Here is a 20,416-nt window from a genome sequence, read left to right on the forward strand (position 1 = left end):
AAGATACATTAAAAACATCAAAGGTAAGTTCATGTCGGAGCAACATTCAGAATCCAGGCATTAGAAAGTTAGTCTGGAACCTACAGAAAATTTCACCAGATATGACGAATGGGACAAAAACCAGTTCCCCTGAATCACCCCATGTGCTATCAGACATCGGCACTAGCTGGTCATTGTCTATTTTGCCATGACCATTAATAAAACTTCCAAGGGCAGACTCCCTAAGTTTCAGGCACAGATCTGAGATGGAGCTGCTTCTCAAATGTGAACTCCATGTGGTGTGGCCCTGGGACAGTGGCAGGAAGGATTGATTCATTTGTGCTCTAGACAGTGGGTGTGCACCAACATTAATATTTTTATTGTTCCTAATAAACTTTTTAAAAATGTGGTATTGTTTCAGCAACTATTATGAATTTATAACATAAATGAAGGGACCTTCATGTACCTAGGGCTGTATCCCAGGCTGTGGCGGGGGAGGGGGGGGAAGACAGAACACAGCAGAGAGTCCAATACCCAGTGTTAATAACACGAATGGAAGCAGCACCAAGTAAAGGTGAACATCATGTGAACCCAAGTCCTGTGTGACTAGCCTAAGAATAAACCCAGGTTTGCTCCACTTCTCATCTCTTTAGACTGATTAGTCTTTTCTTAGTCTAACAACCAATCACCTCAGAGCAAGTGAAGGTGCTTATCACGTTTGCCTGTTTCCATCCATCTGAATCTTTTTTCCCCCTAATGTTTATTTGAGAGAGAGAGAGAGAGAGAGAGAGAGAGAATGAGCGGGTGAGGGGCATAGAGAGGGGGGAACAGAGGGTCCAAAGCAGACCCTGTGCTGACAGCAGCAAGCCCGATGTGGGGCTCGAACTCACAAAACGCGAGATCATGACCTGAGGTGAAGTCAGATGCTTAACTGACTGAGCCATGCAGGTGCCCGTACCTGAATCTTCTGAAAAATTAATAAACAGGTAGATAAATAAATCCAGGAATAATTTCAAATAGCTAAATTTTAAATGATGTATGTGTACATACTTTCTAAACAAACCAATATCTGGTTATCTACACTATCCAAATAATTTTTGAAATGAACACAAGATGGATGTTTTTCCAAAAGAATTTCAGGTAGGGGCACCTGCATGGCTCAGTCAGTTAAGCATCTGACTTCAGCTCAGGTCATGATCTCGCGTTTTGTGAGTTCAAGCCCCACATCGGGCTTGCTGCTGTCAGCACAGAGCCTGCTTTGGACCCTCTGTTCCCCCCTCTCTATACCCCTCACCTGCTCATTCTCTCTCTCTCTCTCTCTCTCTCTCTCTCTCTCTCTCTCTCTCTCAGTCTGATTTTGGCTCAGGTCGTGATCTCGTGGTGAGTTCGAGCCCCGCGTCGGGCTCTGTGCTGACAGCTCAGAGCCTGGAGCCTGCTTCGGATTCTGTGTCTCCCTCTCTCTCTGCCCCTCCCCTGCTCATGCTCTGTCTCTCTCTCTCTCTCTCTCTCTCTCTCTCTCTCTCTCTCTCCCTCTCTCTGTCAAAAATAAAACATTAAAAAAAATTTTTAAAGAATTTCAGGGAAAAAATCACATACGTGCTGTCTCTCAGACATTCAGAAACAGTTTAGCAAGACTTCTTCAAAATAAATTATGTGACTGTCAGGACTATTTTGCTAACAGTCACAGGACTCTCACATACACAGCATAAATAAATAAGGTATTGGCAGTAATACAATATAATTCATGGTTCTTTTATATTCAAAACAGTGACTACTAACTAAAAACCTATAGATATGTATTCCCTTTCTCTTTAATAATAGGGTCTCAAAAGTCTCATGAGGAAAACAGACTACAGGCTACTTACAGACTACACATAAATGCTACTTACAAGCACTAACTTACTGGGAGCACTTCTGAAGTATCCCTCATATAACATTCATATGCTAACTATAAATTACTCTTTTCTATTTGTGGATGTAGCATTCTTTAAAAAGCCCTAATTAGGCAATAATTATTAGCTTTCTTTATGTTGCTAAAGATGCACTTAAAAGTAATAACTATACTTTTAGAACACTGTATTTTAACTAATTAGGTCAAATTAGTGATATGTTGTCACACTACGATTTGAGAAGAAAGCTAGGCAATTCAGTAAAGCTAGGTTGTGTTGGGTTACTGAAATCTGCAAAGGTGAGAAAGGTTACACGTTATTGAGATTTACTGACTTTCCATGTTGCTGACATGCACTACTATTTTCCTTTCCCAAGCTTCTTCCCCCCTTATCAAACCACCTTTCAGAATCATCCCATCTACATTAGCTCAGATGCTTGCACTACAGAGAAGAGGTGAGCTGACAAACCAATCACACTAAAAGGCTAGTGTTTTCATGTATTATTGGCCACGCAATAGTTCTATCTCATTAAATTTTTTTAATGTTTGTTTGTTTGTTTGTTTAGAGAGAGGGGCAGAGAGAAAGGGAGAGAGAGGTAATTCCAAGCAGGCTCCCTGCTCTCAGCACAGAGCCTGACTCGGGGTAATGCAGGGCACACAAACTCATGAACCTAAAATCATGACCTAAGCTGAAATCACAAGTCAGATGCTTAACCAACTGAGCCACCCAGGCCCCCCAACAGTTCCATTTTAAAGAGGAAAAAGGAAAGCCAAATATTAACTAAAATAAATTGATCACAACGGAATTTTAGGCAGTGTCCTAGGAGATATTTTCAGGTTGGAAAAAATCTTTTTCTCCCACTCCTTTTTCACTGTGTTATAATGGACCACACACACACACACACACACACACACACACACACACACACATATGTGAAATATGAACAGTTTAACAAAGTATTATAAAATGAATGACTGTTTAACCACTATCCACTTTAAGAAATAAAACATTGAGGGCAATTTTCCTACACTGCATAAATCACTCCATTTGGAGCAATTCTTTCTTTTAGATAAAGCCAAACAGTTGTTTACCATCCAAAATATCTAGAAGCATGAATTATGTATATATTTCATAAAATATATTTTTAAATTATTTTTAAATTATTAATAAAAGTTAATAAGGCATCAAAATCTTAATAAAATGAAGGATGCATCACTGTACCGCTTCATGACTGTTAACAGTGCTTTACACATGGTGGGGTATCAGTGAAGGTCTACTATAAAGGATGCATTCGCTTCTATTTTTTCCACTAGAAGGGAAAATTCAGGATAATGATGCTATTTTGTAGAAGTGTCAAAACTAAGTTCAAAAAAAACCTGTATGTGAAGTGCAACACAAGGGACGTGTAGCCATATCCCACAGGACTAGGCTACTTTTTAGAGTTCTGAAAGCTACCTTCTGCCATAACTCACTATTCTTTTAAATGATGACTACAGACGATCTATAAGAGATCACTTATTGGCATATGGTTATTAAGGTGCCTCGTAAATCTGTATTTTATTTTTTTAATGTTTATTTTATTTTTGAGAGAGAGAGAGAGAGAGAGACAGGATGCGAGTGGGTTAGGGGCAGAGAGAGAGGGAGACACAGAATCTGAAGTAGGCTCCAGGCTCCGAGCTGTCAGCACAGACCCTGACGTGGGGCTCGAACTCACGAGCTGTGAGATCATGACCTGAGCCGAAGTAGGACGCTCAACTGAGCCACCCAGGCGCCCTTATATTTTATTCTTAATGTTAATGCTAGCAAGACCATTTACACAGTTAGGGGCATCCAATTCATTATATATATTGTTCACATTAAAAAAACAATGGGCTTTGGGGTGCCTGCGTGGGTCACTTGGCTGGGTGTCTGACTCCTGATTTCAGCTCAAGTCATGATCCCAGGGTTGTGGGATTGAGCCCCACCCTCAGTGTGGAGCCTGCTTAAGATTTTCTCTCTGCTCCTCTCCCCAACTTGTGTTCTCTCTAAAATTAAAAAAAAATTTTAAAAAAAAGGACAATGGGCTTTATTTCAGGAGGCTAGTCACATTTGGTAAAGTAAGCTAATCAGGGGATTGCTATAGTTTCTTAAGGACCCAAATCTAGCTCATGTCATCATTTTTGTCTCTGGACTGTTAGTCACTATAGGTTAATATGGGTCCACACAGTTCTCTACAGTTTACACAACACTGCAATGCCAGTGTCCAATGCTTTACGGTACCTTCCTTGTTCGTTTTTTAACATGTTATATGTGAACGTTTCAAGCTTGTGTGCATCAGACCATGACCAGGCTTTTGTGTGGTTTGGCTCTGTTCACGTTTGAGTGCCCTCGTCTTAAATGACCCTTGCCTTCAATTCAGGAAGAGTGGCTGTCAGAAACAAAATCAACTTTCCCAGGATCTATTTAGCTACTTGATCTGGGGGAAATTCTTAAAAGTCATTCCTGTGATGTCAAAATTTGGTGATGGATATGCACGGATTTTCAGTTACAAAAACACTTTGCATTTTAATAGTATTAGGAATCTCACAAAATTTGTAGCTCAATTTGACACCTATCAACCTAAATTAAACTTTTGATGTCATTTAAATGTTGCCAATGCTTTTAATTTACAGAGTAGGCATGAGGATAAATGTGTGACATTAAGTGAAAAAAGATTTTTCTAAGCAAGTGACAATGCCTTATTCTGTTATATGAGGGGAAGGACAAATAGCCAATTAGTAAAGCAGGATTTCAATATATAAATGATTTCATTTTAAGAACACTCCAATATGATAAATTTGTAAACTTTTAGGTTAAATTTTATCCAATTTACTCACATTTTCTTATCTAAATTAAAAGATAAAAAACCTGTATCTGATGCTTAAGACAATCAGGGCAGATTACAACTGTTCCCAATGCAACAGATTATGTATTAGGTTCCAGTAAAACTCATCTGATTTCATATTGCCTAACCCCACGATTTATCATAAGAAATGTGATATTCATGAATTAAGAATGAGCTTTTAATTGGAGATACAGTTTAATGTTATAGTTGTTACAGTGACAGTACAAAGTCACTATGCCTTGGTTTCACCAACTTTAGACTGAGTACTATGGAAAAAATGGCAGAAAGCATAGCAAGTTAGCAAAATAAGACATTTTTTTCTAACACCACAAATTATGGTCAAACAGGAGAATTTGGCAAAACAGCCACTCATTAAATTAGGCAAAACAAAACTGAATCTTGAAACACAAAATTTGGAAAATAGAAGTGTTTCATCATCTAGTGGCTAATTCTTTAAAGTTCAAATGCCTGACATCAGCCCATTCATCCCAAACAGGCAGCCAGATTCCTGCTTTTTTAAGAGTTTCTTCATTCAAAAAGCCCAAGGGTGGTATTTAAGCAGTTACTGCTTTAGCAAAAACATAGAGACTTTTAAGACACTGATTTTGCTACATGTCAACTGCAAGATCAAACAAGGCATTCTGCTAAAAAGCTGAAGGCTAGATTATAAAGAATTGGGTGTGGAGGAGAAAGATGCTAGGAAAATATGTCTACACATGAAAGATCGTTTCTCTGGTTGGTCTGCTTCCAATTTCTCCTTCCCTGACCCAGTACTCTCCTGGATCCCTCTGCTTTCCTCATCACCAAAATGATCAACTTGGGAGTGTGAGCTGGGTGGAAATGAAGGCATTGCATCCTCTGCTCCTTTGGCGGAGCTACCAAAGTACACACTGAGAGAGACACAGTGTGTCACAGACATCCTTCCTCGTGGGTCAGAAAGGCAGGTTCAAAAACAAGAAAGGCACTTCTGAACCTGCGAAGTCATCTGCTCGGTCCCTGAGGTCCTCGGAGTAGAATGAAAGCGTTCTAGCTAAAGAACTTGTGATCTACACCTGTGCATGCTGGAGGGGCTGTGAGACATGGTAGCAGCAGAAGGGTGCCATCTTTCCTTTCAGCACCCATGGGCTCAATGACAACACCTATCTGTGACTGGCTGGCTGGAATTAAGAAGTGGCAAATCTCTTAAATACGAAGTTTTCTTCTTGTGATAGGAGGACACAATTCAAGGGAAGAAGACTGATTAAACGCTCACATCCAATCCTGGCAGTAATCTTGCATTCCCCCCAACCCCTTCAAGGGGACCACACAATTTAGAGCAACACACAGCAAACCTTTTCCAAGTCATCTTTTTTTTAAATTTATTTTTAATATTTATTTATTTGAGAGAGAGAGAGCGCATGCGTGCACATCATGGTGGGGAGGGGGCAGAAAAAGAGAGGGAAACAGAATCTGAGGCAGGCTCCAGGCTCTGAGATGTCAGCACAGAGCCCGACACGGGGGTTGAACTCGAAAACCACAAGATCATGACCAGAGCAGAAGTCAGATGCTTAACCGACTGAGCCACCCAGGTACCCCTCCAAGTCATTTTCTGTCAATTTATCTCACCTGGTGCAGCAGGTGGACCATTCCATCTCTCAAGTTGGTTCTGCTTCACAGGAATATGCTAGATCCCTGCTTTAGAGGTTTTTATTTGATGCAAGTATAATAGAATATAAAATATATACGAAGTACATATCATTATATGTAAGAACCGCTTTAAAAAGGCTTCTTTAGCTAAGGTAAAATTGAGAAAATTCATATTTTTTTCTGCCTCATAGTTTGAACTCAGATCTAGGAGGTCTTAACTTGGAGTTCTTTCAGCTTTTTACCCAACACAAAAGAATCTGAAAACCTACTGTCCCCTAGTGCATGCTTCTAAGGTGATATCAAACATTTTTTATCAAAAGTTTTGTAGTTCCAACTTTTTATGGTGACAAATGGTAACTAGATTTATCATGGGGATCATTTAGTAATGTATAAAAATACCAAATCACTGTGATGTACCCCTGAAACTAATAGGATAGTCTATGTCAAGTACACTTGATTTAAAAAAAAAAAAAAGTTGAAATACCGAAGTATGTCATTTGCAGGATACAGAAAATATTGACACTTTAAAATGGAATTGTGTCACAACTCTTTTCAATGTATCCAATGCAATAAAATACCATAGAAATTGGATACCCACAGTCACCCATTTTAAAAATACATGAAATGAGTTTCCATTTGGAAATTTCATGGCATTCTTTATTCTCCTTGTATTTGCATTTCAATTCCACCTCCTCCCAAAAATTTATCCCAAAGTAATACATGTTGTACCACTTGAAAGTTTTAGTCACTTCTCAGTGACAAAAAATAGAAATAAATTTAAGTTTTATAAAGCTCTAGGTGTTAAAAATTTCTTCTGAACTAAGCCATTACAATTATTAATAGATTATTAGTATACCAAAATAATGTTGAAAAACAATTAAGAGTAAAAAGTAAACTTTTGTTGGAAAGTAATTCTTAATGAGATAAACAAGGTCGTTTTCTTTTCCCAACAAGGACATAGATCATATGCCTTCATGACTATTATTTTGTGCTGGAATAAAACAGGTCGGCAATAATCCCATTCCTGTTTTTATCTGGATAGATTTCAACGCTAAGAAATCTTGTTCACATAAATAAGTAGAGTTGTATGTAAAGAAATTAAGAGTTATGTGTCTAGTAGTGATACATACCTAAAATTATTTCAAATCCTCTATCAGGTGACAAATCAATTGGGTCTTCCTCCAATTTTGTCCAAAGTAAAAATGAGGAAATGACTTAGCAAAGGAAGTCATTAATAATTAAGGCCATTTAGTTTCCAAACACCAGCTCAGGAGGTTTTTAACATTTAAGGACAAAACAGTGTAATGGATCCTGGATGAGGAAAAGGTCTGCCTTTCTTTCGGACAATGGGAAATGGTCCACTGGTAAAGGGCAGGCTGGAGAGAAGAGCCAGCAAAGCAAGTACACTACGGCAGGCAGATTCCCGTCAGGAAAGAGAATCTGAAAGGCGACTGAATCAAAACCGTCTGTGCTCACACAACCCTCAAGAAAGTCCTCCTGGGGCACCTGGGTGGCTCAGCCAGTTGGGTGGCCAGCTCCTGATTTCAGCGCGTGTATTCATCTCAGGGTTTGTGACATCAAGCCCCACATCTGACTCTGTGCTGACAGCATGGAGAGCCTGCTTAGGTTTCTCTCTGTCTCACTCTGTTCCTCCCCTGCTTGCAGGGGTGTGTGTGTGCTCCACCTGCCTCTCTCAAAAATGAATAAATACCCTTAAAAAAAATAAAAAATAAAAATAAAAAATAAAGTCTTCCTGTACTCTCTTCACCGCCAGGAGCTGCATACCTCAGCGTGAAATCTACTGCCCTAATCTAGCCAGCCTTCAAAATCCACTTCCTTCACAATAACATCATACATTTTACCCTCAGCCGTAAGCAAATTATCCTAGTGGGCACTTAAACTTTTTCAGAGTTCCACTCTGTGACACTTGATACATCCTGCCCACATGTAAGTACATCTTTTACCTCCCTAGCCTGACAAAATGGCTAAGTCTACAAGAGTGGAAGTCCACTTATGTCTCAGCTCTGCCAGTTTACCCATGGTGTGATCTTGGACAAGTTAGTAAACCCCTCTGGGCCTCAGGTTTCTCAACAATAAAATAGAGGTATCACCAACTACTTATATAGTGGATATGAAGATTAGACAATTTTTTTAAAAAGTGCTTGGGATGCCTGGCTGGTTCAGTTGGTGGAGCATGAGACTCTTGATCTCTGGGGTCATGAGTTCAGGTTCCACATTGGGCATGGAGTCTCAAGATGAAAAATTTAAATAATAATAATAATAAAAATAATAATAATAAAGATGAAACAAAGAGAAAGTGCTCAACACAGTGCTTGGCTTTGAATAAGTGTGACATAACTGCTTTATTATTTTTATATGACTAAGTTCCCCCTAAATCAGGGGCCAGGTTTTATTCCTTTCTCTATGCTCCACAGAAAAGAGCCTCCACTGAATGTTTTTTCCAACACCTAACCAAGCAATTCAATTCTCAGAGGACAATGACTGGGTGGCCTGCAATTTAACTCAATTCTCATGCTATCAACCTGGAGATAATGTCAGATCCCACATGTTAAGGGCTGAATCCCTCCAGATTGCCTCCTCATCAGATTAATTTGCTAGAGGGGTTCTCAGAACTCAGAGAAACAGTTTACTTACGAGATCACCAGTTCATTATAAAAACTCAAAAATGGCCAAATGGAAGACATGCACAAGACAAAGTATGAGAAAGGGGCTCTGAGCAACACTCACTGCATCTCCACGAATTCACCAACCCCTCAGAATCCCATCCTTTGGGGTTTTATGGAGACTTTAGTACATAGGCACAATTGATGAAGTTGTTGGCTATCAATGATTGAACTCAATCTCCAACACCTCTTTCCTCTCCAGAGGTCAGGGGCTGGGGCTGAAAATCCCAACTCCTTAATTATGGCTGGCTCCCCTTGTACCCAGCCCCCATCCTTAGGGACTTTCCAAAAGTGACCTCACCAGTAGGTTCAAAAGGGCTTGCTATGAATAACAAAAGATGTTCCTTCACCTCTACTGCTCTTATCATATAGGAAATTCCAATGGTTTTAGGAGCTCTGTGCCAGAAATGGGAATAAACACCAAATACCTATTTCTTATTATAAATCACAATATCACAGGTCTTATGTCAAAGAGGTGCTCAATAAATTCTTGATGAAGGAAAAGGGAATGGGAAACTAAGTATAATTCATGGTAACTCACTAGAGCTATGATATTTAATACACCATAGGCCTTTAGTTTTGCTTGCTTTTCTAATTTGGGTAGCTATGCGTGGAATGCTAAACTTAACTCATGGGAAGAGTGGAAATATTAACATTTTAGAGAAAATCTAACCAGACTTGCCATATATTAAATCTTTTACAGAATGAAAATAAACATCAGCTTCAAGGCAGAATAAAAAAGGGTGCCAACTAAGGAAAAGAGCCATGAACATACACCTGACTATATGATCTACGTGACGTGCCTTGCACTTAAGGCTGTTACTGCCTCTTCCCCTCTTTGCTGGGCAAAATGTCCCAAAGAACTTAGAAGCAGACTGACTTGCTGCTTCTTTATAAATTAGCAGAATGTACTGTCTTCTCAAGAATATCTGTGGAAACAAGTAGATTTAAAGAAGTAAGGAAATCATGCAATAGTAGGAAAAACCAGGGATGTATATTTTCAAACAATTCAAGGAGTTTCACCTTCTTTATTTTCCATTTACTTTCCAAATATATGCTCTAAGATACCAAACACATAGATTCAAACACTGCTCTTACAATCTGTGTGACCTTGAGTAAGTAATTATTGTTTCTGAGCTTCGGTTTCCTCATGAGTAAAATGAGAATATCACCCACCTTCCTCATGGGATTACCAAAGAAGTAACGTTATCCACTGTTAAGGTGCAAGGAAACCAGACCAAATTAGGGATTCAACTTAAAGGACACCGCAGGACCTCACAGAGTGGAATTCATGGCTCCTGTGTCCTATCCCCATTCTCCTCTCAAAGCTGCACGGTCCTTTGGTGTTTCTCAGTGACTCTATTCTTTCTCTGCAAACCCACTTCTTTGCTCATGGGTGTGCCTGGCACCTGGGCTGTAACAGTAGCCCCAAAAGTGGTGGCTCTCCACAGCTGACTCATCTTCTGGGCTCTGATTCCAGCTTCTCAGAAGAAGGAAACCGGGTGGTTTCCTCAGGTGCCCCATTCTCACCCCTGGAGAGAGGGGAGGGGCAAGACCATTGTTACAGAGGGATTTCCTGTCACCCCTCAGGACACTTGGTTCCAAGATCCACATAGCGCATTGTTCAAAGTGCCAAACAGGACACCTGCTCCAGGAAAGGTGGTTCCTTTTTGCCTGCCTCCCCTGCTTTCCCTACACCAACCAAAATAATCCTGAACTCCAGGAACTAATGCCAACCATTTTTCACACTGATACCAATAAGTAAGGAGAGCAGATTACAGAAATCAATCCCAGATTTCTCAAAGTCTGAAGAAGATGCTGACAGAGAAATCACTGTGAATTCTGCATCTGGTAGTAAAACAAAGCTGTGAAATCCTCAGATGTTGTCTGCCTAAGAAATCTATCTCAAAACCATCTTAAACAGTTGACAGACCCCTTGAACCTCCATCTGTGTAGAAAGATGGGTGAAAAAGCATAAAAATTTACCTAAATGGTTTGTAAAGTCAAGGCAGAGCCTTAGGAGCTGTGACCACAAACAACTGCGAAGGTGGAACCAATTCACACTAACTTCTACAAGAAGAAGTAGGTTCACTAAAGGACTAGTCTTTGGTTATATTCTGTCAGAAGTCAAAGGCAGAGACAAAGCCATGCAAAAACCTGTCCAGAAAGGCCTCTATTTGTACCTAGTAAGATAACACTTTTTTTTTCTTTTCAAATATTTATTTAAATTCTAGTTAGCTCACATACAGTGCAATATTGGCTTTAAGAATACAATTCAGTGATTCATCACTTACACAAAACACCCAGTGCCCATCATAGCAAGTGCCCCCTTTAATACCCAGCACCTATCTAGCCCATCCCCCACCCTCTTCCCTTCATCAACTCTCAGTTTATTCTCTATCTTTGAGTCTCTTATGGTTTGTTTTCCTCTTTCCCTTTTTGAATTCCTCCCATATATTCATCTGTTTTGTTTTTTAAATTCCACAAATGAGTGAAATCATATGATATTTACCTTTCTCTAACTTATATCACTTAGCATAATATACTCTAGCTCCATCCACATTATTGCAGGTGGTAAGATTCCATTCTTTTTGATGGCTGCGTAATATTCCAGTGTGTGTGTGTGTGTGTGTGTGTGTGTGGTGTGTCTCCACACACACACACACACCCCACATCTTCTTCATCCACTCATCAGTCAATGGACATTTGGACTCTCTCCATAGTTGGCTATGGTTGACAATGCTGCCATAAATATCAGGGTGCATGTATTCCTTTGAATCTATATTTTTGCATCCTTTGTGTAAAAACCTAGTAGTGCAATTGCTGGATCATAGGGTAGTTCTATTTTGAACTTTCTGAGGAACCTCCATACTGTTCTCCAGCATGGCTGCACCAGTTTATATTCCCACCAACAGAAGATAGCACTAATTTCTAATCATGAGTTAACCAAAGAGGTAAAATCCAGATTCATCTGGTCAATTCAGACTAAAAGAGCATCTTAAAAAGCTGTATTAATGAATTGCTTATTGCAATTAATTTCATTCAGGAATATGAATTTCATTTGAACTTAAGTTTTATAAATTTTTTTAATGTTTATATTATTTTTGACAGAGAGAGAGAGAGAGAGAGACAGAGCATGAGAGGGGGAGGGGCAGAGAGAGAAGGAGACACAGAATCTGAAGCAGGCTCCAGGCTCTGAGCTGCCAGCACAGAGCCCGACATGGGGCTCAAACTCACAGACCACGAGATCATGACCTGAGCTGAAGTCAGATGCTCAAATGACTGAGCCACCCAGATACCCCTGAACTTAAGTTTTAAAGAACCAGCTATACTTCTGTATATAAAAGTATACAAAAACATTGTATATTTCCAAGGAGAAAAATGTATTTTGTGATCTGGTAAGATATTTTCCACGTCTTATAGGTTTCTGAAATAATGATTAAATTTAAAAACTACTCTAAAAAAGCTTTCCAAAATCTTTTGTCATATTTGGTCCTTTTAACACTATGACAGAGAAGCCAGAGAGAAGAAAGAATTTTAGGAAGAGGGATCTTTAGTGATTTTGTACCAGTTCCTTTATTTTATAGATAATGAGATGAAAGATCAGAATATGGATGATGGTTGTAGGTCACAGCCAAGTTAGACCAGGAATTCAAATTTACTCAAATTAGATACACTGCACCTTTTTTTTTTTCCTCCCACTGTACCACATGACTTCCCAATGCAGCTGTTTCAATAATCAGTTAAGAGATAATCTAAGACTCAGCAGGAATTCTTCCAGTCCAGGTGAAAAAGAAGCAGGAATCACAGATCTGGATCATTATCTCAGTAGATTGATCAGCTAATTCTTATTTGTTACCTTGAAGAATGAATGTCACAATCACACACTCTCTAAAACAAAGTTAACACTGTTAAATTTTCAAGAAATCATCTCCAAAACCAGCCACATACCACTCCTGGTCAGAATGCATTGTTCTAATTCCCTTGTATGAGAATTGATACTAATTTCTTCCCTTCCTGTCTTCTGCTGACCCTCACAGGATAAGCAAACACTCCACGATTCCCATCAGGTGTGCAGGAAGGTGCCACAGTCTTCTTCCAGACATTCCTCAGAGTGCCTAGTGATTCTCATTCAGATACCTCCAGGTTCCAGAACATGCGACACTCAGAAATCACTTCACCTCTTTGGGCCCGCGTTTCCTTATACACAACACAAAGTGACTGTCTTACACCTCATCTCATCCAACGACTCCGGGCCCTCCTATGAGCAATCCTCCTCTGAAACCAAGTATGCTCTCACTTAATGACCTACTCTATTCTATTAAAATGAATATGTCTTATGGTCCTTGCCTTAAAGATTTGGGTTGTATCTGTTACAACAGAGTAGAAATTCCTAACATTTGAATTTTGTATGATCAGTCTTGTACTGTTCTGTTACTTTTCCCATAAATTATGATGCGTGTTTTCTAGCATAGGAATCAGTGTCTTCTTCTAAGCTTTTCAAAACTCTATTAGAAACGTGAATGTGCAAATGTGTTTACTCAAAAATAAATTTAAAACAAATAACAAAAACAAAAAAAAAACAGCAACAAAAACCTTTTAAAATACATTTCTGATTGCCACAGCCCAGTTGGGCTTCTGCTGATGTCATGTCTCACACAATGTGCTAATCAAAGGAAGTACTTAATAAATGATTATTACTTTCTTGACATTACTATTTCTCAACAGCCCAGAGCTATATACTGTATCAATGAACTTGTACTTCACTATGTTAAAGCATTTCTCCACCTGTCCTGCTCTGGGGTGCACCCACGTCAGGTCACCAATACATGCTGGTCAGCTACCCATGTGTTAATCTTATGCTGCAGGGGCCAGGGCTGTGCAGCACCCACCATCCCCTGGTGTTGGCCAACTGACCTACTAAGAACAAAGTGCTCGTGCTGGGAGTCATGGAGTGTTGAATCCAATTTAGTGATGCTCACAGGGGATGCTGGAGCAACCCGCAGTGAACTCCAGGGACAGGTGGGTTCATACCAGCTGTCAATCAGAGGTTCCAAAGAGGCAGCCCTCGTGCCACATCTGGCTCTCAGGAAGGTTCCAATTTAGCACACAAAAGACTATCTTTAAAATGAAATTGCCACTATTCAAAATTCTGGGAAGTTTACATAAATATCCACATATTATGCTTCCCTTAAAACACTGGAAGTTTGGCAACTCTGGGTCCACTCCCCTGCACAGAAACAAGTGGCTTGGCCTGAGCAGTAGCTGTCTGCTTGCAGACTAGCACAAACCAACCTCATTCAAAAGTCATTTTCATCACCCCCAGGCATTGTGTTTGCAGCGTTTCCCACAGATGCTGAGTGAGAATGCCAAAATGTCACCGGATCTTGCTTTTCAGTCGTCTGAAGGCTACACTGCAACTATTTATTTCTCTGTTCGTCAGTGTGGTGCCGTTAAGAACCTAAAATGCCGTATCAGACAATCACAGCATTGTTTATCCATTGCAAATGGGTATGTTTCTTCACCCAGTACTTTCTTACAGCTAATTATGAGTTATAGCCAGATATTGTCTGTACTGCCTACCTATAGCTGATTCTCTTCTGACAGGAACCCACCTATGTGGGTTGCCAAGACCTTGTCAGAGAAAGGGCTGTATAAATATGCACTTTTCCTTCCTGACCTCTCGCCTCCTGCTTTACCCCCAAGCTCCCTCTGAGGCCATGCAGATCTGCAGGAATGCTCTGGCTCCCTGCCCTGGCGCTGAGCTCCTGGGGTGGAGCAGCAGGCAGGCTGGGTGCAGGGCTCTTGACTCCGGAATGCACTTCCTCATAGAGGTGCCAAGGCCTAATCTTGGCGGATTCTAAACACAATGGCTTTTCAGCTACCAGGGCATTTATTATTTGTGACTGAGAGGTGGGAAAAAAAAAAGTGTTTTAAATCTGCAGACAACCAAGATGCAAGTTAAGGGGAGAAATCACTGAGTTTGTCTGAGGTATTTTAACTTAAATAAAAGAATGTCTTCTATAGTAACGAATCATGCACCATCAATTAATGTTATAAACTAACAAAAAATGAAAGCCTCCTACCACAATTAGTTTTTTTTTTATTATTATTATTATATGTAAGTGTTAAATGAGGTGAGAATCTATGCCAATAACTCCTGAAACTATAGTTCTAAAATTTTGTTTTAGGGAGAATATCAGCAGGATTTAATCTATGAAAATTAATAGCTGGCCTGTTTAGAGTAGAAAGAGAAAATCTATCTTTTATTTAAACCATAACTCCAGGCACGCCTGGCTGGCTCAGTCAGTAGAGTATCTGGCTCTTGATTTCAGAATCATGAGTTCAAGCCCCAGGTTGGATGTAGATATCGCTCAAATAAATAAAACTTTTAAATAAATAAATAAACCATAACTCCTTTTTGTCAAATACAGTACAACCTAATCAATCTCTTCTACATCTCAAAATCAGTTTTCTGTTGATCAAAATTTAACGGTCAAAATTTGTAAATGAAAATTTAAGTAACTGTGGCATCATAATTTAGTAAAGTAATATTTTTGTTCCCCTTTGGTCAGTAAAAAGTAATTTTAAAAAAGACAAGACCTATTGTTCCTTTCCGGCCCAGCCACCCGTGAATGGGCCTCAGGAATACGGAGCTTCCGAGGGAGAGGGTGCTCTGAGCAAGCTGGGGGTGTGGGAAGAAAAAGTAACAGGCTGGCTGGAGAAACTGCCTGCGATGGTGGGGAAGGGGACAGAGGGCTACAGCGACCTGACCTAGTGACCTGCAGGCACTCTCTGAAGCATCCCCTCCCCCAGGCAGCAGAAACTTCACGGAGGACTGCCAGTGAGGTCTCTGCGCAGGCTTGACCCTAAGCACAGCAGGCTCTCAGGCACGCCAAGCCAAAGACCCCTCCCTCTCACACACACATCCCAGCCCAGCTTCACACAGAACTGCCCACCTTCTTGGGGCCTGGCTGGAACAAGGAGCACAGCAGTGACTAATGTAGGTGAAGACAAGAGGACCCTCTTCAAATATTCTGCTCCAAGTCTGAACCCCACCATGACCTGAGAAGTAGGGCATGGCTGAGACTGGGTCACCACCAGCTGGGTTCAGCTGAGGCTCCCAGTAAAGTACATTTGAATTAGAGGAAAGAGAAAATGGAAGATTTGAGAAAGCAAAAAAACATTAATCTCTGCCTCCACCACATTCTCCCTATGTGTGTGACAGCAACTGTGACACCTCATCATAGGCATTTGCGAAGTGATCCTTCCCTACCCAAGACAGTCACACAGTCCAAGGGAGGGTCCATCTCTGGATCCCAGAACACATCGCAGTTTTGTGGAATCCAGACTTGAAAAGTCAGACTAAAAGTAATTCAAAATCAAAGTGAAATGTGTACACAGCAAAGTCTGACTTAGTTTCTAAACACAGCATTGTTTAATCCTTTTTATGTTAAAAATGATGAAAATGAACCATTGTTTAAAATACATGTAATAAATTAGCATGGATGTTTAAAGCTATCACTCCATAGGGGCGCCTGGGTGGCGCAGTCGGTTAAGCGTCCGACTTCAGCCAGGTCACGATCTCGCGGTCCGTGAGTTCGAGCCCCGCGTCGGGCTCTGGGCTGATGGCTCAGAGCCTGGAGCCTGTTTCCAATTCTGTGTCTCCCTCTCTCTCTGCCCCTCCCCCGTTCATGCTCTGTCTCTCTCTGTCCCAAAAATAAATAAACGTTGAAAAAAAAAAAAAATTTAAAGCTATCACTCCATGGAGATTCACTTTAGTTATATTTATATTCTTCAAAATTTCAAACAGCTTAAACCATCTAAGAACTAAAGATTGGTTGAATAAATTATATGTCTATCCATCTGTGTAACAGAAAATTATATAGATGCTAAAATGGTGCTAAGAACATTTAGAAACTTATTAAAACATATCTGTGACATATTATTAAATAAGAAAAGCAGATTGTAAAAGACTACTATATTGCTTTTGCAGAAAAGATATACAAACAACTAGAAAGCTACGTAATGAGTAATATATTGCTTTTGCAGAAAAGATATACAAACAACTAGAAAGCTACATAATAAGTGTTAACTATCAGGAGAATGGAATTGAATATGAAAGATTTTTTTTTCTTTTGGAAGGAAAGGTTCTAAGTTTCTTAACTTTTCTAAAACAAATGTGTATGCATGCATGTATTTTTAAGCAATCTCTACACCCAACGTGGGGCTTGAACTCAGGACCCTGAGATCAAGAGTCACATGCTCCACCAATTGAACCAGGCAGGCATTTATAATAATAAATGCATAATGTGCTGCATTTTAAAAAGGTCTCCCAGATGCTGAGAGGCTGTCCTTGAAAAGCCTGGGTGGTACATTAACCACCCTTATCCCCTACCAAGAAGAGAGTGTGTTTTACTACAACACAAGATGAATGAGGGGTGTGAAAGTCCAAAATCATCCCCTGGGGTTGTTCTCTGCATATGCCAAGAGAAAAACAAAAATAAAACCAAAAACCTTTGTCCCTAAATTAATCAGCTTCAGTATTTGGTCTTCCGAGGAGAGCCACACACTCCCACATATACAAAAAGTGTCACAGAGGCAACTATCTTTGTAAGAAGATATGAGGAGAAAAGGAGCAAGGGAGCAGGTTTGTAAACAAAGCATGTATGATTCCCACGTCTTGAGTAGAATGCAATGGTGATTTGAGGCAAGACATGCTTTTGGTAGTCTCAGTTGGTCTCACTCATTTCGTGAGGCACAGCAATTCAGAAACAGCATAGGATTTGAAAGTTTGCTAATTGTACCACGTTGTACTTGATCCAAATGGAATTTCAGACGGCTCATATACAAAGATAAACAGAAATTATTAAGACAAAAATATTAAATATTACAGGTAAAATTTTTATCCTAAGTTACCTATTTATTATATAATCTTGGACAAATTTGTCCTTTTAAATCTCAGTTTCCTCATCAGCCAAACAGGGAAAACGATAATACTTCTGTGGCAAAGTAACCTATTGCAAAGTTAATTCATGTCTTATTTTGCCACTGCAGAACCAACAGAAAGAATTTAATTTCCTCCCAGCTCAGTGATGGGGGGAACCTACACTCAGATTTAATTGGGCTTCGAAAGAGTAAGTCAGGTGACACTCTCACACGGGGAGCAGTAGAGCAGAACACTTTCCTCAGAGGCTTGACATAAGGATTAAACGAAACAACAGATGTCACAATGCCATGTCAATTGTCATGCAATGCTCAGATAGAAATTACTGTTATTAAAAATTCCCCTCACTTGCCACAATATGGTAAAAACAAAAACCAGGAGATCTAGGCTCTTATTCCAGCCCCACACTTCTCTAGATGCTGGAACTATGTCTTCCTCATCTGTAAAATGGGAACATACTCTGTGCCTTGCCCTACCTCACAGGGCTATGGTGAGACTCAAGTGAAACAGTATGAGAAAAGTCCATGGAGCATGTTAGACAAGGGGGACCTATAGGTAGGACATAAACCAAACTCAGTAATGTCACTTTACAAAATAATTCTGTGAGTTCTGAGCATTGAACATGGATTAAAACTGATTAGGTAGTTTTATTACAGAAGTAGTCTTCATTTAAAACAAAAATTTGAATAACACAGCTGTCCATCAAAAACAGAATGGATAAAGAGAATGTCATAACAGAATACTCACAGCAAGAAAAATGAATGCACTTTACTATACATACAGCACTGATGGAAGCAAGACACAAACAATGTATGCCATGGTCATTCATATAAATTATGTTAAAAATAGGCAAAAATAAACTTGTTTGTTTGGGGAAGTCTGCACAGTATTAAAATTCTAACAAAAATTAAGGAAATAACTATCATAAAGTTAGATGGGGATTTTCTCTGGTTGGGAAGGGAGATGGTGAAGATAAAAATAATTAGGCTAATAGGAAGGACTTTGGGATTACAGGCTATATTAAATTTTGTGTGTGTATGTGCAAGTGTACATATATATGCATGTATGTACATTGTAAACACTTATCTATACACATATTTCACAATAAAAAACCAACAATAAAAATCCAACTGAATTCTGTATAGTTTAATTTATATCAATACTGTTACTTTTTTTTAAAGGACATTTGGTAAGAGTTTCAGTTCCAATCTCAGATACATCAAACTAAGAAATTACTCAATTACTTATAGTAACTTACCATATATAAAACTTACTATTTTTAATTTGACCCTGAAGTTACTTATAGTAACTTCTAATTGCTTCGACAGTTTCAGGGTCAAATTAAAAATCCTACTTAACAATAAATGAAACTACATGGCCATAGTCACCACCTGAGCTTATCTTACACCACCACCCTAAAAGGAAATGCAAGGTTACATCAGTGACTCACCAGCTGGCTGTGTTTGTGCTATTCTCTTTGGGTAAGTCTTGCTTCGACTTCGTGCCACATTCTGATCTGGCCGAGGAAGCTGAATAGAAAGGTCTCGACTCATTTGCAATGCTGTCCTGCCACTTGGAAATGCAACATTTTGGTTAACACAGATAAAACCACACAGTCACAAAATTACACCACGGCTCATTCACAATATCTACACAGTATGCAGAGAAGAAAAACAACACAGAGTCACAGAGGCCCTAAGTATATAAGGGTTTTCAATTGATTCTCATTGCAAGATTAACCAAGGCAGTAATATTAAATTCTAATATGAGACTCTTAGGTTAGATAGAAGGACAATCTTTCAGAGGCAGAAATTTATTAAAGAGGTTAGGTTTAGATTTAAGTAGAATGAGCTAGAAATAGAGGATACTGATGGTCTTCCAGCTCTACAACTAAATAATAAATTACGTTGGGCTAAATTATACAATAGCAACGATTCTACATGAATCAACATGTCACTAGGTTGTACTTACACAGCAAGTTGTAAAGCATGCCCCACAGGATGGCTTGGTATGATTTTACCCCGCACCCTGCTGTGGCACAACCATTTATTAATGCTCACCTCACCTGTGCCAGATCGAGTGCCGAGAAAGATTTAAAGTAAGCCAAAAGCCCACGCAAAGTGCTGCCTCTCTAAAGAGTCTGAGGATGCAAGGTGAGCTTTCCCTAGGAATGGACTAACCTTCACATAATTTTCCTGGGGATTGGTGTGATTTTGTTTGCTGGATTTCAGTGAACATTCATCTTACTGAAAAATTACTCCACAGCTGCTGAATTTGAGCCAGTGAATGACTCTGACTTTCACACAAGAAAATATCATTTAGGTACAGGAAAAATGAATTTTTGTATGTCTAGTTTGATTCATCACAAAAAGAACCCACGTATGGGAGGAAAAAGGCCATTTCATGGCCCCAAATCCTATTCCTCCTA

At 39.6% G+C, this 20,416-nt stretch overlaps 1 protein-coding gene across 5 annotated transcripts in view; it reads right to left on the reverse strand.

Moving 5' to 3' along the window:
- Positions 1-20,416, reverse strand: part of EPB41L4A (erythrocyte membrane protein band 4.1 like 4A) — a 256,036-nt gene that overhangs the window by 51,054 nt on the left and 184,566 nt on the right. For all 5 annotated transcript variants that reach the window (XM_045500766.1, XM_045500758.1, XM_045500748.1 and 2 more), the window contains exon 13: positions 19,439-19,560. In XM_045500766.1, the coding sequence (XP_045356722.1) occupies positions 19,439-19,560 (122 nt within the window). The remainder of the gene's footprint in view (positions 1-19,438; positions 19,561-20,416) is intronic.

Source organism: Leopardus geoffroyi, chromosome A1, assembly GCF_018350155.1.
Source record: "Leopardus geoffroyi isolate Oge1 chromosome A1, O.geoffroyi_Oge1_pat1.0, whole genome shotgun sequence".
Lineage (NCBI taxonomy): Eukaryota > Metazoa > Chordata > Mammalia > Carnivora > Felidae > Leopardus > Leopardus geoffroyi.